This window comes from Doryrhamphus excisus, chromosome 5 (assembly GCF_030265055.1).
Source record: "Doryrhamphus excisus isolate RoL2022-K1 chromosome 5, RoL_Dexc_1.0, whole genome shotgun sequence".
Classification (NCBI taxonomy): Eukaryota; Metazoa; Chordata; class Actinopteri; order Syngnathiformes; family Syngnathidae; genus Doryrhamphus; species Doryrhamphus excisus.
The window spans coordinates 4,886,947-4,911,927 of NC_080470.1; the positions used below are offsets into that span (position 1 = coordinate 4,886,947).

General features: G+C 40.4%; 1 protein-coding gene across 1 annotated transcript in view; it reads right to left on the reverse strand.

Annotated features, from left to right (window-relative positions):
* The window catches only part of cachd1 (cache domain containing 1), a 67,287-nt gene that overhangs the window by 6,587 nt on the left and 35,719 nt on the right, over window positions 1–24,981 (reverse strand). The window contains exons 4-24 of the mRNA XM_058073793.1: window positions 19,968–20,074; window positions 17,106–17,232; window positions 14,912–15,056; window positions 14,599–14,815; window positions 14,346–14,495; window positions 11,213–11,479; window positions 9,912–10,061; window positions 9,055–9,178; window positions 8,843–8,960; window positions 7,505–7,673; window positions 7,243–7,385; window positions 6,655–6,836; window positions 6,324–6,434; window positions 4,960–5,082; window positions 4,341–4,440; window positions 3,282–3,398; window positions 2,913–3,073; window positions 2,741–2,827; window positions 1,902–2,018; window positions 1,592–1,743; window positions 1,114–1,275 (exon numbers count right to left, since the gene is read on the reverse strand). Coding sequence (XP_057929776.1) covers window positions 1,114–1,275; window positions 1,592–1,743; window positions 1,902–2,018; window positions 2,741–2,827; window positions 2,913–3,073; window positions 3,282–3,398; window positions 4,341–4,440; window positions 4,960–5,082; window positions 6,324–6,434; window positions 6,655–6,836; window positions 7,243–7,385; window positions 7,505–7,673; window positions 8,843–8,960; window positions 9,055–9,178; window positions 9,912–10,061; window positions 11,213–11,479; window positions 14,346–14,495; window positions 14,599–14,815; window positions 14,912–15,056; window positions 17,106–17,232; window positions 19,968–20,074 — 3,029 coding nt within the window. The remainder of the gene's footprint in view (window positions 1–1,113; window positions 1,276–1,591; window positions 1,744–1,901; window positions 2,019–2,740; window positions 2,828–2,912; window positions 3,074–3,281; window positions 3,399–4,340; window positions 4,441–4,959; window positions 5,083–6,323; window positions 6,435–6,654; window positions 6,837–7,242; window positions 7,386–7,504; window positions 7,674–8,842; window positions 8,961–9,054; window positions 9,179–9,911; window positions 10,062–11,212; window positions 11,480–14,345; window positions 14,496–14,598; window positions 14,816–14,911; window positions 15,057–17,105; window positions 17,233–19,967; window positions 20,075–24,981) is intronic.

Consider the following 24,981-nt stretch of genomic DNA (forward strand, 5'->3'; position numbering starts at 1 on the left):
ATTTTAAAATGGTCTGGTTGAAATTATGACCACCGTATTGTTAGGGTCGGTTTCGACCCGGTTATAATAATATGATTATAAAACAATATTTTGAGCCGAAACTGAAATCATAAGTGCACAATTAGCCAACACAATGACAACCAGCTCCTCTTCTCATCATGTAAGCTTCAGTGGATTCTCATTTTGACCACTTTTCCAGTATACCAGCAGAAAAAAAATGTCCAGATATGTGAGGTGAATTCACTCCTTTGAGTGGCTGATTTCACATTTACACTTTGGATCATGGAAAGAATGATAAGAAGTACAGTGAACCAAGATCTGGACCAAATTTTTGGTGACAATGAGGGCGAGGACAGACCAGCATAGCCATTGAGATGAGCAGGAGGACAACTTGGAGTATGATCCAGAAGACAGATGACGCGAGTCAGATGAAGAGGTTGCTGGTGGTGAAGCTGTTCTATATCCCTCAGTAATAGCCATGTAACAAAAGAACCTTCAATTTATTAATATGATTCTTTTGAGGTTCATCTTACCATTTTTGGAAATTGAAATCGAGGGGTATAGGGACAAAAAAAAGGCCTATATGCCCACACCAAAAATTAAATTAAATTAAAATTAAATTAAAACCAACATTTTCATGGATGAGGAAGCCTAAGAAGGTAACCAAGACATGAGAAGCAAATTTGATGGTAACTTATTGTTTTTAGTGTATTTTATAGCCAATTTAATTCATGGGTCAAAACCGACTCGTTAACATAAGAGGTGATACCAGAAAGCTAACACAAGAGGAAGGTTAAATAAAAGTGGTGTCCAACCCATATACTGAAAAATATTTCCACAAATAGACATACTTTATATAATCCCCAGCACCCAATCCCAACAATGTATTTATACGTTTACGATGCCACTCCCCGCTAATGCATTAACACTTCAGAGCACTTTTAAGCCATAAAAAACAGGCCACAATTTTTGACACCACTGTTTTCGAGACAAACCATTGCCCATTTTACACACCACAGTCCATGCCTTACTTTGGCAGTCATCTTCATAAGGAACACTACATATAGATGATGCTTTTGGGTCTATTGTTATTGTTATTATTATTATTCGTACCCTGCGCTGCCAGTGGCGACATGTGCTGGTGCGAGCGCCTGTGGATCTGGTGTCTGTAAGCATACACAGCCAGTACCAGCACCATGATGCATCCCATAATACCCCCGGCAACCGGACCCACGGGGGCACTCTTGATCATGTTCAGAGATGCCACCTCTTCGTCTGTAGAAGGAAGGAAGGGTGGGAGGAAAAAAAGGGAGGGAATTAGAGGTTGTTAGAAAGCATACAGTACACATCAATTGCTGTACTGCAGGTACATTTTGTACTTCCGTTCTTTGTGAGCAGGAAAAAAAAAAATACCGAACTGCAGGCAGATGACCAATCTTTTTTCAGAAAACTAAAATCTACGGGAAAAGAACTGCTTGCAGCTATTCCATTTCTCTGATTTACAAGAATATACAGTATGTGCTTGTGTTTGCTGTTGTGTAAACCCAAGCCAAGTACTATTATTATCATATGTGGGCATGAATTTACTCACCGAGGATGCCCATGCTGTCCACATAGGGACTCTTTGCACCAACAATGCCCCCGAAACACTCCTTCTGAAGGGCACAGTACGGCTTATCCAGATGGGTCTTACCATCGCTGTCTACCATGCACCACTCACAGTCCAAAACACCGAAACAGTCACTGAAACAACACACAGTATTATTAGGACTACTGTTAAAACTATTTTGATGCATGGTCACTAGGTGGCACTGTGATGCAGACATAGGTTTTAGTTGGTGTTTGTTATTCGTTATTGTGAAACTATAAGATTATTCATTGCATTGATGTGCAATGTTTACCTGCTGGTGTATCTCTGACTGCAGCGGGTGTTGATACACTGAGGCAGCGAGTCCTGCAGACTGGTATCAATCACGTTCAAACTGATGGGCTCTTGATGTACCTCACAGCTTGGATTTCTGTAAAACACAGAACACAGTACATTTAGCAAGTACTGACTCCGGTGGGGCTTTTCCGTGTAAATTGATGACACAAAACTCACTGTTACTTTAAACAAGAGGAAAATCTAACAATGACACAATAGTAATTGCGCGTCTTCTTGAAACGAGGGTGGATTTTGTCACTTGAAAGGCTGATGTGCTGTCAAAGGCTGTCACTGCTTGATGAAAGGAGGTGGGTGAAAGCAGAGATGTGAGACACGGAATGACGGACGTATTGACAGAAACAATAGAAGAAAGATGGAGACAGTCAGAGCACTGTACGCCATGCCAGCAGCGTACAGATCTGACATTTATATAAAGCACACGCACAAAGCAATGGCTTGATTGCCATGTCGGAAAATGCACACACATCCATGTGGAATCATGTGACTAAACCATGAACATGATCGTGTGTAATCACTGGGATGTCGGTTCTAAAACCAAAATGGCAATTACCTTTAAAATTGAATGGTAAACATTGTAGAATCAGTTTCAATCTGATAAATTCTGATTAAAAAAAAAATACACTTTTTTTCCTTTATTCATAAAAATCTTCTGGATTGACAATATTAAATTGATGCACCTCATCAAATCTGACAATATTAAGGCAGGTCGCCTCTAAAGAGGCTGCAGAGATCCAAGTATATGTTCTGCCTTTTATGTATAATAAAAAAACAAAAAATCGGGTACTCTTCACTAACCTGTTTTCAGCAGTGGTGAGGTTGCCAGTACACTCATTGACCTCTAGAGGGCACTCACACGGGCATTCACACTCATTCTGCTCCATTCTGAAATGTAAAAAATAAAAATAAAAATGTTAGTTTATATTATCCATATCCAAATGATAATAAAATGCATCACATCAGTAGGTACCTGTGGCAGTTGAGACAAAGGCGGTCCACGGTGCTGCAGGCGCAGAACGCCAGAGAGTCGCACGTCTCGTTGACGATACCGGCAAAGGCGTTAGTGCCAGGTATTCTGGTCAGACGATACTTAGAGCAATGGCTGCCGTGGACAAGGTTGGTGAGGTCGCCCTGAGGAAGACACGGGGACTACTCATAAAATTTGCTAGGCACTCGTTCAGTCGTTTGTATAGGTAAGTAAATACATATTATTAGGAGTATTCCAAATCAATTACACACATAATTGAGAATCCCTACTCTAGATGTGTTATTTCACAATTGCAGATGACCACAAGATGGCGGTGTTACATCATATTTAAAGCAGCCATTCATTTCTCACCAGTATGCTGGTGTTGAACTTGTAGAAGCGCTGCACTGTGCGATCGCTGAAGCTGTTGCACAGGTTCTTCTTCACAAAGTTGGGGTGGTTCAGGATGTCATTGGCAACCAGCGGCTCCTGGCATTGAAAAAAACACAGTGGAGTGGGTAACATATGTTAAAGGTGCAATATAGGAAAACAATCAACAGTATCATCAGAATATTAATCAATAAAATTGTTTGCCCTATAAGGCCCGACCGTGATTAGTGAATTTCTGTTCAGTCGGATTCATTCTTTCATTCATTTTCTACCGCTTTTTCCACACGAGGGTCGCGGGGGGTGCTGGAGCCTATCCCAACTGTCTTCGGGCGAGAGGCGGGGTACACCCTGGACTGGTCGCCAGCCAATCACAGGGCACATATAGACAAACAACCATTCACACTCACATTCATACCTATGGACAATTTGGAGTCGCCAATTAACCTAGCATGTTTTTGGAATGTGGGAGGAAACCGGAGTACCCGGAGAAAACCCACGCATGCACGGGGAGAACATGCAAACTCCACACAGAGATGGCTGAAGTTGGAATCGAACTCAGATCTCCTAGCTGTGAGGTCTGCACGCTAACCACTAGACCGCTGTGCCGTGTTCAGTCGGATTCCTTATTTATAAATGCAATACTTTCATAGCATAAAAACAAACTTCTAGATAATTTTGACATTCTTAGAGCCCTCTAGACATGAAATAATACCCCTATAGTCAACTTCACACTCATAATAAGACTCATGCTCGTGTGTGTTACTATAAATGTGTTCCCTATAAGAGAGGTGGACAGGAAGTGACGTCAGGGGGTTCTGAGTGGAGTTTCAGCTTTGTATAGGTAACGCCCGCAAAAGAAGCCCGTGTTTTTATTAGGAATTATTGTGAGTGTTGTGAGATAATTCAAACCTGCAATAAACCTGTTGTTCTGGCGATCAAATGCTACATTTTCAGTACAGTATTGATTTTTAACACGATGATTGATTGCATTGTATATTTTGTGTGTCATAAACATCCTCTCTGTGATTCTGGGTGCTTTACCTTGTGTGTGATGTGCTGTTGCTCAGCAGGGGCATGGCCTTTAGGGTCAATGAGAGTGGGGTGTGCAACCAGGTAACCTCTGTCCTCCATTATAAAGCACCTACAAGACACATACATACATATACAGATCATTTTAGAAAGAGAATGGACATATCCAGTTTAAAGGAATAGAAGTTATGTTGGACCCAAGGCCTAATTGCACTCATCCTGTCAAATCCTACTCCTCTCTACTCCCCAGCCTCTCTGGGTGTTAATCCTGTTTTATATGGCCTCTGAACAGCAACAGAAAGAACCTAAAAGGAGTGGCGGCTGGGGGTAGAAAGACAACGAGGGGGGTACTATGTGGAGGAGAGAGTGAAAGAAAAAAAAAGAGGCAGAACCCTATAGAAAGTATGTGAGGCAGATGATGCAGAAAGGCTCATCTCCAAAATGAATGGCAAGATAATCAGCTTATCTCCTTTTTCATTTTTCTTTACTTGCAGCGTCTTGTGAATTCAGTGATGCAGAAAACAAACTTAAATTTGATAAGAACCTTTTTGTAAAACTCAAAATGTAAAGTATGAAGGAAAGCAACACAAGGAGGACATAATGAGCAACACTCGATCCATCATCTAGCTACCTGATCTTGTTGCCCTTGTCCTGGTTGCAGATAGGAAGCAGGTCCAACAGAACCTTATAGAAGTAACGAAGGGTAAAGTCGATACCCATCACTGCAACCGCATAGCCAGGTGCCATCTGGGAGCTGCAGAGAAATACAAATATTAAATGAAAGTCAATATAATAAGACTATTTACCCTCGATAAATCCCATCTCATTAGCATTCTGGAAAACCGCTTACACTAACTACAGCACGATAGGGGCACACAGTCAAAATACAGGACACTAATCCAGATTTATCAAAACCCACAGATAGAGTTAAACAGTCAGATGGGGAAAAGTACAGGGAAAATTGTGGAGAAATATTTACTCCATTAGAAAAAGCTTACAGTGCTTCTGTGGAGCTGTGTAGAGCTCCCCTGATGGTGAAATGGGTGAACTACAGGCTAATGTTGCTGTCTCTAGTACATTATAAATGTATGTATCATAAAAATACACAACCAAAACAAAAAAGGTAACCGATTGAGATATCCGATAATATCGGCTGACCAATACTGGCATAAAAATGAGATATCGGTTAATATAGGTATTGTTTTTGTTGTGTTTGCTGGTTATTTCCAATTATACTAGGGGTGTCCACCGTTTTCCAATGAGGTCCATATATTGAAAACTGAAGGAATGCAAAACCCACTTTGATATTTTCTAAACCAATATATATAGATATGCTAAGAGGTTATATATACTTTAAAAAACCTGCATCTCAGAATTGTGATATATGTGAAAAAGAGCCTATTATTCATTGGCCTCTAAATTTTTTCTTCGATAATCATCAGAAAATTTCTTTTTGTAACTAATTAACTTTATCCTCATAATATTTTGACTTTATTTCCACAATATTGTAACTTTTTCCCCAAACCTATTTTTCAACTTTCAACTTCTCATTATGTTATAACTTTTATGACTACAGGGAGGCTGATGTCATTGCAGCACCCCAATGAATGCGTTACTTCATTACATTTTAAAACTTTAAAATGTTGTGCATGTAATCTTCCGTTAACACTTAAAATAATCCAATATTGCACATGAGGAAGATTCACTCTGGAGTCACTCTTCCTGCAGCACAATAATAAGTAACAGTAGTAGTTCAGAATGAGCCCAGTTTATAATTTTATGTAACTATAATAATATAGAAATATGCAGCTTTCTGAAATGTATTTTAGCCAGCATTATTTGTGAATTTAGTAAGTGTAAATAGTAGTAGAACATGTTCTTTTGACACAAAATATCTTGGCATCACAGTAAAAGAAGCATAATGTGTTCATAACACAAGATTTGGTATAGCGAGCATCTTAAGTTTCCAACCCAGTACAAATCAATTCTTCTAACCTGGAAGCGTGGATGGTATGGCTGATTGTAACAACGTAGCCTGCCCCGCCCACATCCAAGTAAGGTCCCGTGAAGGTGATGAGGCCAGGGTTAGCCACAGCATGCTGGTACCTGGTACACAACGCAACTTGGAGTCATACACCCATGCTGCTACCATCTGCACTCAGTTCACAGTTCTAAAATAAAACTATGCATCAAAACACATTATGTATTTAAAATAAATCAAAATATCTTGATGATTAATGATGGAAGCATTTTGCAGACAGATGCTTCCCTTTAACTCCCATCCACACACACACACACACACACTTGATCCAAAAGTAAGCCTCACCATTGTCTCCGGGTCGGGTCAAAGGCTTTGTCCATCAATGATCCAGGGTAAATCCGGAGCACCCCACTGGGCGTTGCTATGTAACGCCGCACAATGTAGCAGTTGAGGCTACTCATTTCCATTAGTGTCATCCACTCATCCGTGACGTGACTGGTCGCCATAACCTCGTTCCTGACAGAGGACTGCGGTGGGGCCGGATGAGACAGGAGGGAGTTGGAGAGTAAAGATAAGAAGATTGAGGAGATGGACAGGAGATGGTGGATGTCATTTTTTAAAAACTGGTCTTCATAAACAATTCAACTGCAGTAAAGTAAAATAACCCCAAAAAATGTCAACACAGATTTTGAATGGGGTCGCTTGAGGCGGGATTAAAGTTAGGCCAGGGCATCAGAGCTGGAAGTGTGGGTCCTGTCTTAAAGATGCAGCAGTGCTTCATTAATATACAGATCTGAACTTTGGTAATACTCTTCCAAATCCCCTTTAGTCAAACTTTATAGAGTGTTCGCTTACCGCAGTCATAATCACGTATATGAATATTTCTATTCCAAACAAGATGAAATCTGCATGGTGTTTTCTTTGCGTGTGTACCTTAAGGCCCGGGTTGGCGATGAGCCTGGTGTTATCACTCAGGTAGGCTGTGTAGTGCTCCACCATGCGCTTTGTTTCTGGCTGACTGAGGTGCTCATAGGGAGACGAGAAGCTGCCAGCTGCCAGCATCACCGTGGGGGACTCTGAAAAAGGCAAAGAATGGGACAGGGGGACCGTGTGAGATGCAAATAGTCTTTAAGGGCTGAAAAAAAAAAAAAATAGAAGACGGATTGAAGTTCCTCGGAATTGAGCTTTGTCTTACCAACGGTTGCAAGCTGTTTAAAGTGGAGGCAAGAGCTGGGCTGGCCCAACAGGTCTAAACGATGGTACAGTAGCTTGGAACTGGGTGCAGTGTTCAGGTTTTTCAGCTGTTTTACCGGAATCTCTGGCTGCACATAAACTATACATAAAATGAAGGATGTGTCCTGAACCTAAAAGACAAGATATCTATGTTAAACATACCCCACGTAGTCAAAAATGTATCAACACAAGCAGACATATTCAAAAGTTATCCATATTTCATTTTTGTGATACAAGTGGAAAAGCTGAATTTTTGCACAAAATGTATTTTATTTGCCAAATATTTCAATTGTCCTGTCAAATAAGTTTTGCAAATTTTCTCTTCGTGATATGACTTTTTTGACATAATATTTTGACTTTATTCCCATAATATAATAATAATAATAATAATAATAGTTGCGTTATTTTGCTTATTTCAGAATTCAGTTGGTTAATTATTATTTTCAAAAAATTACATCTTCGTTTTGTTGGTTTTTCATATTATGGCCTTAAAAAAATATTATATTGCTTTTTCTTTACTACAATATTTCAACTCTGTTATTAAAATTCTTATTATTATTTTTCCTCATTATGAGTTTATTCTCATAAAATTGCAACTTCTTCCTTTTTTTCCTCCTAATAGTTTGACTTTATTCTCATAAAATTAAAATTTTTTTTAACGATTCCAACCCTTTCAACTTCGTTTAACTTCCTGTTATTTTTTTCTCGTAATTGGGAATTATAATAATAATAATAATAATAGTTGCGTTATTTCGCTTATTTCAAAATTCAGTTGGTTAATAATTACTTTCAAAAAATGACATCTTCGTTTTGTTGGTTTTTCATATTAAGGCCTTAAAAAAATATTATATTGCTTTTTTTTTTACAACAATATTCCAACTCTGTTATTAAAATTCTTATTATTTTTCCTGATTACGAGTTTATTCTCATACAATTGCAACTTCTTTCTTTTTTTCCTCCTAATATTTTGACTTTATTCTCATAAAATTACAATAGTTTTTTTTTAAAGATTCCAACCCTTTCAACTTCCTTTAACTTCCTGTTATTTTTTTTCTCGTAATTAGAACTTTATTCCGCAAGCTATCTTTCCCAAAATTATAACTTTGTGTATCATATTATGACTTTAAAAAAGGCTTTTTTTTTTTTTATATTTCAACTTTATTCTACTAAAATTATTTTCTGATAATATTATGACATTATCCTATTTTTGTGGTGGTGTTATTTTTTTTGTTTTCTTGTATTAGTCATTCAAATTAGTCGAGTTAAGCTGCCACGCAGCATATCCTGCATCATCACCTACCAGCTTCCAGGCGTAGCTGACGTTATATGCATCTTTGCTGTTGTCTCGGAGTCGGTTCGTGTGCCAAGACAGAGATGAGTTCACTGGAACGGCGATAACCTGACTGCCCAATGGGAGGCTGCAACAAATACACAGCATCCACCGAATTAACGTCTCTAAAAGCATAGCTACGACTGATTGATTTCAGGAAAAAAATGAACAGTTCTTCTCACTTGAGAATGTTCTGCCGTACAACATGGAATCGAGGAATATTCTCGTAGTGAATAATATCCGTGTGAAGAGGAGGCTCAGTCATCAGGTAAGGCCGTGTTAGTGATGGGTGCATCAAGGTATATCCTGGAAAAGCAAACATAAATGTTAAAATGTGCTGATATATAACCAAAACATAAAACTACAAACCAATTTTATTAGTGACGGGCTGCCACAAGTACATAAATATTTTTACTATTTTACTATTAATTATTTTAAATATTTTTATTTTTAAATTACTTTTACTCGTGTTTTAACTGTGCATAAACGAATGAATGTTGTATTTTAATGTATCTTTTACTCTGTTTACTTGTTTTTATTCAACTCCATTTTCTGTAAAGTGTCTTTGAGTATTTTGAAAAGCACTATACAAATTAAATGTATTATTATTATTATTATTATTATTATTATATATGGGAAACACTGGATGTAACTAGAGTGAATGGTTTCCTCATCTAGACACTTGTTTACTTACTAAGCTAATAGTGTTTTACAAAAATGCAAAAGCACTGTTTCACTGGCAGCTAACAACTTTAATGGGAGTCGGGTTAACTGAGTTGGTTCTCTAATAAGCCACTGTGGTAATTACGTATAATTTGATGGCGTATTTATTGTGATAGTAAACATTTTAAAAAGGAAGACAGAGACTCTTTGAAAGAGCAGAACAGAAGAGCAAATGTCACCAAGCTCCTTCCAATAATTTCAATAATTATGTGTAATAGTGCTGAGGGTTCATGAAAACCACTTAATAGTTAATGTGGGCCCAACAAGACTTTGCCCCCCCTCCCCCCTTTGCCAATTTTCAAGCCGACCGACCGACCTTTGTTGTCAATGAGGAAGGTGTATGAAGCCAAGGAGTCTTGATAGTACGTGACGTCCTCCAAAATGTAGGCCAGATTTACGTCCACTCCGACCACGCCCAGTAGCAGGTTACCGAAATAACATGGCCGACTCACAGTCATAATAAACCCTAGAGAAAGAGAATGTACACAACATGAAACATCTTGTGATGAAGTTCATCTCTCTGATTATACCTCCATTGTAAACACAAACATATATCATGTACTGTATGAGTCAAAACTAGCGTCTGTTCCTTTTCACGTGAACATTATTTCAAAATACAAAATATAGTTCCTTATCATGTTTGTGGTGTGTTGTTTTTGGCATTTTGTGTACATATGGACAGCAGTCAGTTACTTGAATGAACAAGTCATGAATGCAACAAAGTACATACAGTACTTTTACATACAATGTTTTTAAAAAAATGTTTTTAAAAAACACCATACTGTAATCCAATAAATCGTGCTGTTTCATGGTTGAATACACACGATTATTAGTAAAAAAAAAATGCATATTTAAGCAAATGTAAAATTTGTTGCCAAAATTAAGCATTTTAAAGCATAAAAATGCCTAAATGAACAAAATTCGAATTCTAAGGCATTCAGAAAACACATACATTGTCAAGATAGTAGTAGTAGTAGTAGTAGGTAGTATTCTACACTAGTGACTCTGTGTTAGTAGTGTACAACATTACTGTAATGCTTTTCAACTTATTTTATTTTGTTTGTTTGTCGTGATATTACAACTTTTATGACCACAGGGAGGCTGATGTCATTGCAGCGCCCCAAGGAATGCATTGGGGGACATGAGCACCATACTTGATCGCCGGAACAACCGGCCTTTATGGCAGATTTGAATTTCAGTGTAGTAATGAGGTGTATATATATATATATATATATATATATATATATATATTGTAAGTGTATTGTATTGTAAGTGTAAATGTGAGAAACAATAATGTAACATAGTATGCATGTCTGAAATAAATTAAGAAGACGAATTGAACACTGTTACTGTTGTGACTGTAACATAGGGGTGTTAGATAATGTCAACAGAGCTCTAATAATGTTAAAAACAGCATTTAGAATGTTGTAAACAGGTTTTCGATGCTCTAACTAGAAAAGATTCAATTTATAATCCTATTTAGCGGAAATTCACTTATCACAGTCTGATTTAGAACCAGTCAACCGTGATAAATGAGGGATTATTTTACACCCATTTCTGCGGACGTATCCATAGAGCTGCCTATGGATGAAGCCATTTTGGATAGAGACTACGCACCGTCTCCCACGGGGTCAGCGTAGGGCAAACTGAAGCGGGCGAGGTCGATCATGCGGTTGGGCAGGTTGATGTAGAAGCGGCCCACCGTTGTCTCCAGGTTGCTGAGCTGGTTCAGCACCATCATGCTACCCTTCACTACAGGCATCATGGGAGCACCAGCTGATCCAAACGAGGAAGCCAAAGGAAAACGGTCAACACCGTACTTAACAGAATTCTGCTCCGCCAGGTCCCGCAAGAAGGCCAGCTCCTTCAGACCTGTTATTCCCTCTGCAACAAGAGAGGAGTGGACAGATCATGTTATATGTAGATTTACATCATCTAGATGAAGTGAACTGGGTGAATAGAGGTGTTGAGTGGGCTTTTGCTATGCTAATGTCAACTGACATGTTACTAGTATAACATCTTTAACTCAAGAAGCTTAGGAACTGACATGTGAACACACGGATTCAAGCTTTAGAGGGTCATTCAAAGAAGCAGGGACCCTGCAACCAACTGGAACAGCTGTCACAACTGGGAAGGAAATCATGCTGGGTTGCCATGTGTAGCAATGTCAAATCAGCACAAAGAGAGAATAATTTTTCCCCTTTTTATGTAAAAAAGGTAAAAAACATAATTATGTTCAATAGAAAAAATATCTGTGTTAAATTTTTTGGATTTACATTATTTATAATAGAACAGAAATTACCCCACTTTTCATATTTAATTTTCGTTGAACAAATTAAGGTCGAGTGGTTAGCGCGCAGACCTCACAGCTAGGAGACCAGGGTTCAATCCCACCCTCGGTCATCTCTGTGTGGAGTTTGCATGTTCTTCCGACATTCCAAAAACATGCTAGGTTAATTGGCGACTCCAAATTGTCCATAGGTATGAATATGAGTGTGAATGGTTGTTTGTCTATATGTGCCCTGTGATTGGCTGGCCACCAGTCCAGGGTGTACCCCACCTCTCGCCCGAAGACAGCTGAGATAGGCTCCAGCTTTCGTAATCCGACATTTGGCTTGCATGATACCAAAAAATGGGCTATACGGTGGAGAAGTAGTTAGCGTGCAGGCCACACAGCTAGAAGACCTGAGTTCGATTCCACCCTTGGGCATCTCTGTGCGGAGTTTGCATGTTCTCCCCGTGCATGCGTGGGTTTTCTCCGGGTACTCCGGGTTCCTCCCACATTCCAAAAACATGCTAGGTTAATTGGCGACTCCAAATTGTCCATAGGTATGAATGTGAGTGTGAATGGTTGTTTGTCTATATGTGCCCTGTGATTGGCTGGCCACCAGTCCAGGGTGTACCCCGCCTCGCGCCTGAAGACAGCTGGGATAGGCTCCAGCACCCCCTGCGACCCTTGTGAGGATAAGCGGTATAAAATGAATGAATGAAATTAATAACAACAACCAAGGCACCACAGTATTATTGTTTTTTTTAGACATTAGCCAACTCTTAGTATGCAACAACATCAACAGAACAACCTTTGTTTCCAATACATGATGCAAATAAAACACAGAGGATGATAGATTTTTGCTTCCTTTTCATCCTGGAGCTCTTTAGATTGGCAAGGTCCTCTGTCAGGCACATACACACACAATGAGACATGCGTCCTTTGAAGTCTCCATCGCTCCCCTCTTAGATCTACCTAATTTCCATTCTCAGGGTGCAAAAATTATTTGTTTGCTAATGCATGCAGTGTATGTGTGTTGCAGGGAGAGGAAGGACGTAGAAGGGCTGCACGCGCCGACAAGGACAATAAAATAGGAGAAGGAATCAGGCACAAGCAAAACAAAAAAAGGCCTTTGAGGTGCGTGAACACGTCTCTAACCTCCATCCCCCCCCCACCCCCACACACAGAACATGGAGAAGCATATTTAATGTGCACTAACAACTGTGTTACAACGACTGCATGCACATCACGCAGCAAAGCGTTGGGTAAATGTATCAATACTTAATCATTTTTGACACCTATTACATATTACATGTATTATTTTGTGACAGCTAATTCTAATCCTGAACTGCTGCACGGAGAAAGATGAAAATTTGGCAAAACATGCACCCCTACTGTGTGGCCTGTGCTATTACTTTGGTGACATATTCACCACATGATGGCACTGTTATTAAGCACCAAAGTTTGATCCCATGAGTGACATTGACTTAACATTGCTCACACAACTCAGCTGAATCACTATGATAATTTGGACTGACGGGCGGCACGGCGGTCGAGTGGTTAGCGCGCAGACCTCACAGCTAGGAGACCAGGGTTCAATTCCACCCTCGGCCATCTCTGTGTGTGAGTTTGCATGTTCATGCGTGGGTTTTCTCCGGGTACTCCGGTTTCCTCCCACATTCCAAAAACATGCTAGGTTAATTGGCCACAGGTATGAATGTGAGTGTGAATGGTTGTTTGTCTATATGTGCCCTGTGATTGGCTGGCCACCAGTCCAGGGTGTACCCCGCCTCTCGCCCGAAGACAGCTGGGATAGGCTCCAGCACCCCCCGCGACCCTCGTGAGGAAAAAGCGGTAGAAAATGAATGAATGAATGAATTTGGACTGACAAGCACGTATGTGTAAAGATTGGATGAAAAATACTAGCATCTCTGCTGAACGACTACTACTACAGTAAACCTCGGATATATTGGATTCAATTGTTCCCACTGGTTTTGTCCGATATAAGCGAAATCCGTTATATGCGTATACCGGAAAATGTCCGTTTTACGCATATATCGGATTTATATCCGGTATATGCGTAAATCGGATTTTATCCGTTATAAAAAGGCACTTCCTTGACTATGTTTCCAATGTACCTGGACGCGCAGGCAACGCTGCAAACGCTGCAAATGACGTCGTATAGCGGCCTGTCACGATTCGGCGAATCGGAGCGCCACGATGCGGCCATCCGATATATGCGAGGGAAATTTAATGGAAATGCATTGGAACGGGACTGGAGATTTTGTCCGAAATAGGCGAAATCCGTTATAAAAAATCCGATATATGCAATGAATTTTTATTGGAAATGCATTACAGAAAAATCGGTTCTTTTTTATCTGTCCGTTGTGAGCGAATTTCCGATATATCCGAGTCAATATATCCGAGGTTTACTGTACTACTACTTATCAATTGTGACTAGTTGAGTCAATGAAATCTTACCGTTCATGAGCGCGTAGGTAAGAATCATGACAGAATTGTTGAAGTATCTGTTCTCTTCTCTGACCACACTGAGCGTTGCTTTCTTCTCCTGCTCTGATGACTCCCGAGATGTTATACCAGATGACAGGTAGATGATAACCATGTCCGTGGCTGGCCGAGGACAAAACCACAAATGTCAGATAAAGCATTAGACTTTACTGGGAGCTTTTTTTTTTTTTTGCAAAGTGAACAATCCTTGGATTCATTCCCTTACTGGTGCTTTGCTTGCTGAGGCTGCTGGTGTTTCGAAGAAGCTGGAAAGCCCTTTGGAAACCCGCCGCATGCTGTGTGGTGCCATCAGAGGCTTTGATGTTGGAGATGAAGGTGCTCATTTTCCTCTTTGTCTCGCTGGTGGCTGGAGAGAGCAAACTCTTGTAGCACTGGTCCAGGGAGCAGGAACGAACCATCTCTGCCACTGACAGAATGGAAATCTGGAAAGATGAAGGAGAGGGCAAATAGTGTCTCGACATGTTTGATTTATTCTTGGAATGTTTTTGTGTGGTTCAGTAAAAGGTTAGCTTGGGTACCTTATCATGTTCATCTATTGCATTAAGGATAACCAGTGCCGAGTCTCTGGCAATTTGAAGCTGAGTTTCTGTCACGGATGCTCCATGATCCACCATCACAACAATATGCTTAGACTGGGGGCGTACTGCAGACACATACACAGGCCTGTAGGGGGGGAAACACAAACAACCAGATCGGTGATCGATGTTCAGTCCGTCTCCACTGCTGCATTGGGTGAAACAACTTTTAATCCAATCCACTCCACTTTATTTATATAGCACATTTTATAAACACAATTTCCAATGTGCTGCACAGACTAGTAAAAATAAAAAGTAATAATCCAAAACTAAAAGATCATTTAAGAAATAAAATAGGAAAATAGATATTAAAATATTAAAAACAAGAAACAAAGCAATAAAAGTATAAAAAATAAAACCAATTACAATAAAAACAAAGAACTAAAAGACACAGGACCATACGACTCACTCCGAGTTAAAAGCCAGAGAATAAAAGTGGGTTTTAAGACGAGACTTAAAGACAGGGGCCTCAAATCAAATCCTACCAATAGAAGGGGCGTAGCTAGGAATGGGCCGGTTACCGGTTTTAAGGTATAGTCCATCATACCATCCTACGGTATCATAGAAACTATACAGAAGATCTTATATAGATCTTTTTTATATTATTTTTGCAATATTTATGATGTGTTTTAATTGAGTGTGTCACTCTTTGTGCACATAGCAGCTGGATGGGGGCCAAGGGATCTGAAAAGCTAGAGGTGGTAAGCTTCAGTGTGTGTGGTCTTTGAGGACAATAACACAGGGTGGACTTTGGGTGTACTCACAAAGCCTCATTCACACTCAAAGCAAGCCAAGGAACGCAATTTTACTCATAGATGTGTGCCAGTTCACTAGTTCAAACAGAAACAAAACCAAAATACGTGATTAAAAAACTGTAAAAGCTAAGTTTTTTTTCCAAGTAAGTGTGAAAAATGCATATGAGGGGAGAAGATGGAAATGAAAGAGACGTCTTTCAGTGCTACTCAAATAAAACCCACAACAGTGGAAGTGTGAAATTCCGTCGGCCTTAGTGGTGCGGAGCCACATTCCTGCCAAGGGCATGTGTGGTCGAGGAGCATGCCGCCAACATGCTGCCTGGGCCCCCCCACAGCAACTGGTATAGAGGTGAATGGGTGAGGATGGGAAAGGGAAGGGGGTGCGGTTGTTAGAGGTGATGAAGCGGAGGAAGAGAAAGGATGGTTGACTGTGAAAAAGAAGGGTACAGAATTAAGTGTAGATGTCAGGGGGTGGGACAAGGAGGGGCAATTAGGATGCAAAGGTGGAAGGGATGACATAATATGAGGAGTGAGTGAGGAGTTTCAGGGTGAAAATGAGGCAGTGGGGAGGAAGACACGGCTAAGTATGGCCGAACAAAAAGTGTTTGGGTGACTTACAGTAAAGGATGCTAAAAATGCTAACACTAGCATGCTAACAACTAGCATAACAGCTTTAAGTGTTTCTATAAATGTATACCTCTAAAAATGTTTAAAATGGTAAACAAAAAATTATGTTAGCATGCTAACAATTAGCATGGTAGCAATAAGGGTCTGCTTAAGTTCATATTTATGAAAATAGCAAAAACGGTAGGCTAATATTAGCATGCTAGCAATGCTAATACGCTAATGTTAACATGCTAACAAGCTAATGTTAGCTAACACTGGCATGCTAACACCTAGCATAACAGCTTTAAGTGTTTCTATAAATGTATACCTCTAAAAATGTTAAAAATGGTAAAACAAAAAATTATGTTAGCATGCTAACAATTAGCATGGTAGCAATAAGGGTCTGCTTAAGTTCATATTTATGAAAATAGCAAAAACGGTAGGCTAATATTAGCATGCTAGCAATGCTAACAAGCTAATGTTATCATGCTAGCAATGTTAAGCTAATGTTAGCATGCTAACAATGCTAACAAGCTAATGCTAACAATGCTAACAAGCTAATGTTAACATGCTAACAACTAGTATGATAGTGCAAGGCGTGTTTATATATGTGTCTGCCTATGAAAAGGTAACATTATTAAATTATGCTAACAAGCTAATGTTAACAAATGTTAAGTACACATACACTTCACACTAGGTGTATAAGTGTCTACTTACTTAATACAAAAAATGTTGCTATGCTAATATTAGCAAACTTAGGAAAGTTTGTGTTCTACCTGCTGCGATGCTCATAAGTTCCTTTACAGTGGAATTTGTGGGCTGGGAAGAGAGTGAAGATCCCCTCCTCTGAGCTGAAGTACTGCCACTTAATGCCTGGGTTGGACTTCAGGTTGTCGGCCAAAACTGCAGAAAGGATACAAGAACAATTTTGACAGTGATGATTCCACACAGAAAAAGACACTTACACATTCAATTACTTTTGCCAAAAGTTGGACATGAACTACATTAAATATACATGACTTTCCAACACCGAGTCAAATTCAAAAGTGACCAAGCAAAGTACTCTGGTTCTGGATGCATGTCACTGCTGTGGGTGCAGGCCAAGCTGAGACAACAACGTTAACTCTACTCTCTGAGCTTAACTGTATTTGCTCTGCACTAACTGAATTTTATTAGGTCACAAAGTCAACAGTATATCCTCACACAGACCCCATCACAAAGTTAGCAACATCCTTGCTGCTCGGAGCAACACAACGCAACCTTTCACAAACACACACACACACACACACACACACACACACACACACGGGGGGGAGGAGTGGTTCAGCACAATTACAGTTTTAGGGCTAGCACCAGGAAAACTACAGCAAAGAGGTCAGAATAATAATAATCACAATAAGACTGGTCTCATTAAAATACACATACAAGTTCTTTTATTGGCAATGTGATGCAAAACCAAAAAGCCTTTATAGGGAGAGAGAGAGAGTGAGCTGTGTGTCGTAAATACTTGCTGGTGGTCTCGGCCGTAAAGTGGCGATCTACTATATGTGCCAAAATAATCCATCTTGTTTTATTTTCCATTCAGTTATAACATTGTTGCTACAGAAAGAGAGCCTCAGTAGTAACAACGATGTTCATATTCAGATCAATAAACTCTTAAATTTGCATAACTGGCTATGACACATTTGCAATAAAGTGAGTAAAAAAACATGAAAAGAAAAACAATTATTACTTTAGCTGATAAACACCTAACAATACATGCATGCGTTTTTGGTCATACAACTTGTAATTAGTGATGACAAACGATCCACAAATCACGGTTGAATGTTCAGAGGTATTTCTGCTATCTTCATAGGCCATCAAAACAACACATTTACGCTGTCTTCACTTAGTGTCTTCTCTGCCATCATCCCTCATGGGTCATTGCCTTTCCGCTCCAGCAGCTTATTTAGACCAGGCTGAGACAAATAGCAGAAAATGAATACGTTGAGAGAAGGAGGGTCAAGGAGACCAGAGCGCTTGGAACACGGAGCGCAAGGATGAATAAATTGAGCGTGGTGTGGGAGGCTTATGAGGAAATAGGCAACCCAGCTCTGATGATTAGAAGAGAAACACTGTGGCAGAGAAGAAACATACTGTATGTTTAAAAATGTGATAAAAGTGGACACTATGGGGAAAAAAAACTATGGGAAAGTCAGAGAATTTTCACTATTTCCACACAAGGCCATGTAGGTTTGGATTTTTTTTCTCCCTTAATAAGAAGAATTTTCATTTTGAAGTGATGTTGTCATTGACTAATATTTAATTAACTGTGAAAAACATGAGCTGCACAGGGACCAAGTGGTTAGGGTTTTTTCCGGGTACTCCGGTTAATTGGCGACTCCAAATTGTCCATAGGTATGAATGTGAGTGTGAATGGTTGTTTGTCTATATGTGCCCTGTGATTGGCTGGCGACCAGTCCAGGGTGTACCCCGCCTCTCGCCCAAACACAGCTGGGATAGGCTCCAGCACCCCCGTGACCCTCATGAGGATAAGCGGTAGAAAATGAATGAATAAATGTGAAAAACATGAGCTGCACGGGGCCCAAGTGGTTAGCGTGCTGGCCACACAGCTAAGAGATCTGAGTTTGATTCCAACTTCGGGCATCTCTGTGTGGAGTTTGCATGTTCTCCCCGTGCATGCGTGGGTTTTTTCCGGGTACTCCGGTTTCCTCCCACATTCCAAAAACATGCTAGGTTAATTGGCGACTCCAAATTGTCCATAGGTATGAATGTGAGTGTGAATGGTTGTTTGTCTATATGTGCCCTGTGATTGGCTGGCGACCAGTCCAGGGTGTACCCCGCCTCTCGCTCGAAGACAGCTGGGATAGGCTCCAGCACCCCCGTGACCCTCATGAGGATAAGCGGTAGAAAATGAATGAATGAATGTGAATAACATGAGCTGCACGGGGAACAAGTGGTTAGCGCGCAGGCCACACAGCTAGGAGATCTGAGTTTGATTCCACCATCGGCCATGTCTGTGTGGAGTTTGCATGTTCTCCCCGTGCATGCGTGGGTTTTCTCCGGGTACTCCGGTTTCCTCCCACATTCCAAAAACATGCTAGGTTAATTGGTGACTCCAAATTGTCCATAGGTATGAATGTGAGTGTGAATGGTTGTTTGTCTATATGTGACCTCTGATTGGCTGGCGACCAGTCCAGGGTGTACCCCGCCCCTCGCCCGAAGACAGCTGGGATAGGCTCCAGCACGACCAGAAAATAAATGAATGTGGAAAAACATGCAAAAAATAAGAAACACGTTTACCTCAATGTACTATTTCGGCATTCAACCGTCTTTCAAACCAACATTAACAGCAAATATTAGACTGGCTCAAATCATAAATTGAGAGCATCTTCAAAGACAAAAAGGTGTATTTGATCTGCGGCTGCAAAAAAAGTGATTTCAGATGAACAGCATCGAACATACGAGGAAAGCTGAACGTATAAAAAAAAACCCATCCACTCTGACACATACAGCTCATTATTTCTATCACGACTGATGTCGTCTACATTTCTATATACCCCACGATTAAAGAAAACACACGTTGTTGAGAAGGAGGCATACTCCTGCAAGGGAACTGTCAGATGTGACTAACAAACCTGAGTTGAGGTCTCGTCCGGGGTTGAATGCTCGGCTGTTGACGGTGGGTGAGAGTCTGTCGCAGCAGATGGTCTTGGACACATTGGCGTTGAAATTTCCATCAAACCTTAAAAAGAAGCACAAACAAGGCACATCATTTAAGAATTTCTGGAAGACATCCAAACCCCATTGGTTGGCAGAGCAGTTCTGGTTTCTTTCTCAGCACCAACAGGTTTACTACTCCTGACTTTTACATCCAATAAAACACAACTCACAGGTCTCGCATGCACCTTTAACTTTGTGCTAATGTACATCTGTTAGCATTTCAACATCGCTATTGGCATAATAGTAAAAAAACTAAATCTGTTTGTTATGAAACAAACGAAATTAAAGAAAACATCTGGTAAAAAGTTATTTTAATTTAAGCCACATTCATCTGTTGCCCAGACTTCATATTAAAAGGAGGATTTATGACTCGTGAATAACATTTTCCATGGAAAACGGCCCAAAATGTGTTTTTACCCAACAAAACTATGTTCCCGGAAAACATCTGACAAACTAGTGTTGAAGTAAAGACTTCTTTATGTCGTCAAATTATTTAAATCATGTATCACAAGTCTCAAAATACGGCTTCATATCCTTTCTTGTGCACTTAGTAGTACATATATACATTCTGACAGATTTGAATATGTACTATCCTGCATGAGTTGACTGTTAGCTGAGTCGCATGTTAGCAGTGTATAGAGCGGCCGGCAGCAGCTCCTGTGTCAATGTTCATTGCATAGCTGTGTTCGAAACCGTATACTTACTACTACATACTTCCATGCCTGTACTATCCACACTCCATACCCAATCCATCAGACAGTATGCAAAATTTACACTACAGAGTACTACATGATTACCCACAATTCATTGCGCTCCTACCCGAGCCGAAATCCGGCGAGAAAGATCCCAAGTGTGCCATTTATTTGTACAAATACCAACCGTTTACAATTTCGTTCGGACGAATTTGGCAAAATTTAAGCTACCCGAAGTGAGCAACGCACTTCTGGTTATTTTCACAAAATAAAACACCCCCTTACTTTTCTCATACAAAAAAATAGTGATAAATCACTGCTTTTACTTTGAAAACAAGAAGCAAACCAACTCGCAATATATCCTGCTTGACACCGCCGTTTGGTCCATCCTGCTGCTCAGTGTTCAGCAAACATTTTTTTCCGCGGTGACGTCACGTCGCGTTGCATCCTGGGTAATTTGGGTGTGAGTAGTAAGCTGATGATACATACTCAACATTTCCGGCGAATGCAGTATGCATCCGGGAACTTCTCGCATACTGCCAGTGTAGACACACTGCATACTCAAAGAGTTAGTATGAGTAGTAGGTAAATATGCGGCTTTGAACACTGCCCATGTGTTCTATGCTATGGTAATGCTAATGGTAATAATCAGTTCACAGTTCCACATGTCCAAAAGGAGTAGGAAGAAGCAAAGCTTATTAAATCCTACCCCTCCATCTGGTACTTTTACAATCAGTAACTGTTACATTTGTTCACTTCCTGCTTTCCATAAAAGTTTAAGTTTTGTTTAGTTTTTTTTTTAAATAATGTACCTCGTACCGAAGTAGGAGGTGATATGAGCATCCAATGACATAATGGGTACCATAGTAAGTGTCAATATAGTGATATATATAGCACATCATGACTGGTTCAAGACTCTTCATCCTTGTATTTAGCAAACATCAACTGCTTGTATTGTTTCTTGAATTGGCTCATCGTTGTGCATTGTTTGATTTCCTTACTCAATCCATTCCATAGTTTGATTCCACATACTGAAATGCTATGGCTTTTTAACGTAGTCCTAGCATAGAAGTGTTTCAAATGTAGTTCTTCCCTGAGATCATATTTCTCCTCTCTTGTAGAGAAGTATTGGATGACATTTTTAGCTAATTGGTTGTTTTTAGCCTTAGCTGTTTGAAGATGAACTATATCAGCAAGTTGAAGTATTTGTGATTTTAGAAATAAGGAGTTAATATGTTCTCTGTAGGCGGCACTATGAATTATCCTTACTGACCTTTTTTGCAATACATTTAGCGAGTGAAGATTGCTTTTATAGTTATTAGCCCATATTTCCACACAATAAGTAAGATATGGTAGAACCAGAGAGCAATAAAGACTGTAAAATAGTCACTAATTGGCAATAACATGACATTGATGAGACAAATGCTTGAAATCATCAATCAACACATTGGAGTATCACGTGCACTTTGGCATTAAAAATGCTATGCTAGACTGGCAGACTGTCATAAGTAGGCCACATGATCTGCCACCGCCTTCTCTCTGTTCTCCATGTCCGCAAGAAGGCATGGAGGGTAAGGAGCCAAAACAGCACGGACATGAGGGGACACTGTAGCAGTCATTGGTAAAGACGCCAATGGGGGCAGCCATTCGTCCATGAGCACATGCACACCTACAAGTGTTAAGGAGGTGACAACAACAGAACTGGATTTCAAATCAGGACATCTTAAACCACTGCACACATGGTTCATCCTAATTACAGAAGTGACCTTTTTAAGAATTATTTTAATGGTTTTGCGTGTAAAAAAAAAAAACTACTTTCCAGAGGACATCTCTGGAATTAAGGGCTGACAAATAGGGGAGGGAGGTATGCAGAGCAGCAGCCTGTTCTGCACTGCACCACGGCTGCAAAGCTTTGATCCTTCCACCGTTTCAGTCCGACTCACCCCCCGCCACACCAACCCCTCTGGCTTAGCAACACACACACATGCACACATAAAACGCATGTGCTACACACTTATTGGCTCCCTCTGCTAGCCGACCTAGCCCTGGCCCAGTTTGATTGGCAGGTGCTGTGATGTGCAGCATGCGATTGAACTTCACTCATTTAGTGTCCCATAAGGCCAAAGTCATTACTATTCTCCTTAAATCGGGTTTGCGTAGAAGGGGTGGGCAGGACGTTCAGCAAAATGTGTGCCGGATAAAAAATACATTTGCAGCTGCTTTGAATTCCACATCAAAACCTGTGTGAACGACAAGGGAAGAGAGGGAGAGAGCACTGAGAGTGGGTGCTTCGATTCTGATCAGGAATTTTAATGAAGGCCGAAAAACTAAAATCTATTTTTACCCCACCAGACAAGAGCACTGAATTTTTCTAACCATTTTATTTACGAAATATAATTCAAGATTACATTGACTGCTTCAAAATCATTCTTACTTTTTTTTACATAAATGGATATTTTATTCATATGCAAACCTGCATTGATTACCATACCTGCCCAAAAGGGAAATGTTCTGTATGCGCTAATTAAAAATAAGTCTGAAGTGCAAAATAGTGAGCACCAGCAACTGGCTGTCACACAAATTTAAGGATTCAGTCTGCATGTGAGTCACTGTGAGTGTTTTCAGGGGGACTAAATGGGATTCACGGCAAGAAGAGAAACAATAAAAAATACTAAGGAGAACGTTCACAAAAGGAAAGAAGTCAGGTGTCACGGCGTGATAGACAAAGACAGAATGTTGCAGTCACGCTCAGCTGTTGCATTCCCTCTACTGTTTGTATAATCCAATAGATTAAACTGTACTCACACAAGGGACTATCATGCGCCATTCAAAATCCCAGGGAGGACATTTATACAGAGGAGGCCTGCTGTTGTGCAAAAGCCAAAGTGTAATGAATGTGAATTTGTAATCCTTCAAAGCACAGCGGCGGTGGCGTACCATTGAGGAGCCGTGTATGAAAACATATCAATGCAGTCACGATGGGATGTCAATATACAGGATGAAATTGACTTGATTGAAAAATATGCTGAATCACTGGTAAAATGCATTCATTCATTTTCAACCACTTATCCTCACAATGGTCGCGGGGGTGCTGGAGCCTATCCCAGCTGTCTTCGGGCACCCTAGACTGGTCTCCAGCCAATCACAGGGCACATATAGATGTCTAAAAACCCAATAATAATGTGGTACCTTGGTTTTTGTTATTAATTTGTTCATTCATTCATTCATTCATTTTCTACCGCTTATCCTCACAAGGGTTGCTGGAGCCTATCCCAGCTGTCTTCGGGTCGCCAATTAACCTAGCATGTTTTTGGAATGTGGGAGGAAACCGGAGTACCCGGAGAAAACCCAACATGCAAACTCCACACAGAGATAGTCGATGTTGGAATCAAACTCAGATCTCCAAGCTGTGTGGCCTGTGCGCTAACCACTTGTACCCCGTGCAGCTCATGTTATTCACATTCATTCGTTTTCTACCGCTTATCCTCATGAGGGTCACGGTGGTGCTGGAGCCTATCCCAGCTGTCTTCGGGCAAGAAGTGGGGTACACCCTGGACTGGACTCCAGCCAATCACAGGGCACATATAGACAAACAACCATTCACACTCACATTCATACCTATGGACAATTTGGAGTCGCTAATTAACCTAGCATGTTTTTGGAATGTGGGAGGAAACCGGAGTACCCGGAGAAAACCCACGCATTCATGGGGAGAACATGCAAACTCCGCACAGAGATGGCTGAGGGTGGAATTGAACTCGGGTCCCCTAGCTGTGAGGCCTTAGTGCTAACCACTCGTCCGACGTGCAGCCGGTATAATACATAAACATAGAAAAGTAATATTTTTACGACATGATTTGTTATTTCTTTTAGTTGAGCCCAAAGGGCTATGAACACATTGATCGGGGCTTTTATTGCCACTTATCAATAAAAGGACTGCATGTTGACAACAAAGAAACTGCACAGTAAAAGGATAAAAGGGAAGACAGTAATAGCAGCATACAACTGAGATGTGAGTGCTGCCCGTGGTGGTCTCGGTGTGAAATTATAGCCTGCAAGTTAACTGACACGAACACATTGTGGACCTCCCATTCATTCCCCTCGGAGCTGACCTAACCGAGACATCCACGCACAGGAGCCAAATATGGAAAAAAAACGTCACCACTGCACATAATTATGTTTTACACAGAAGGAAACACATAAAAAATCCATATCTGACGATGCTGCATGAATCTGC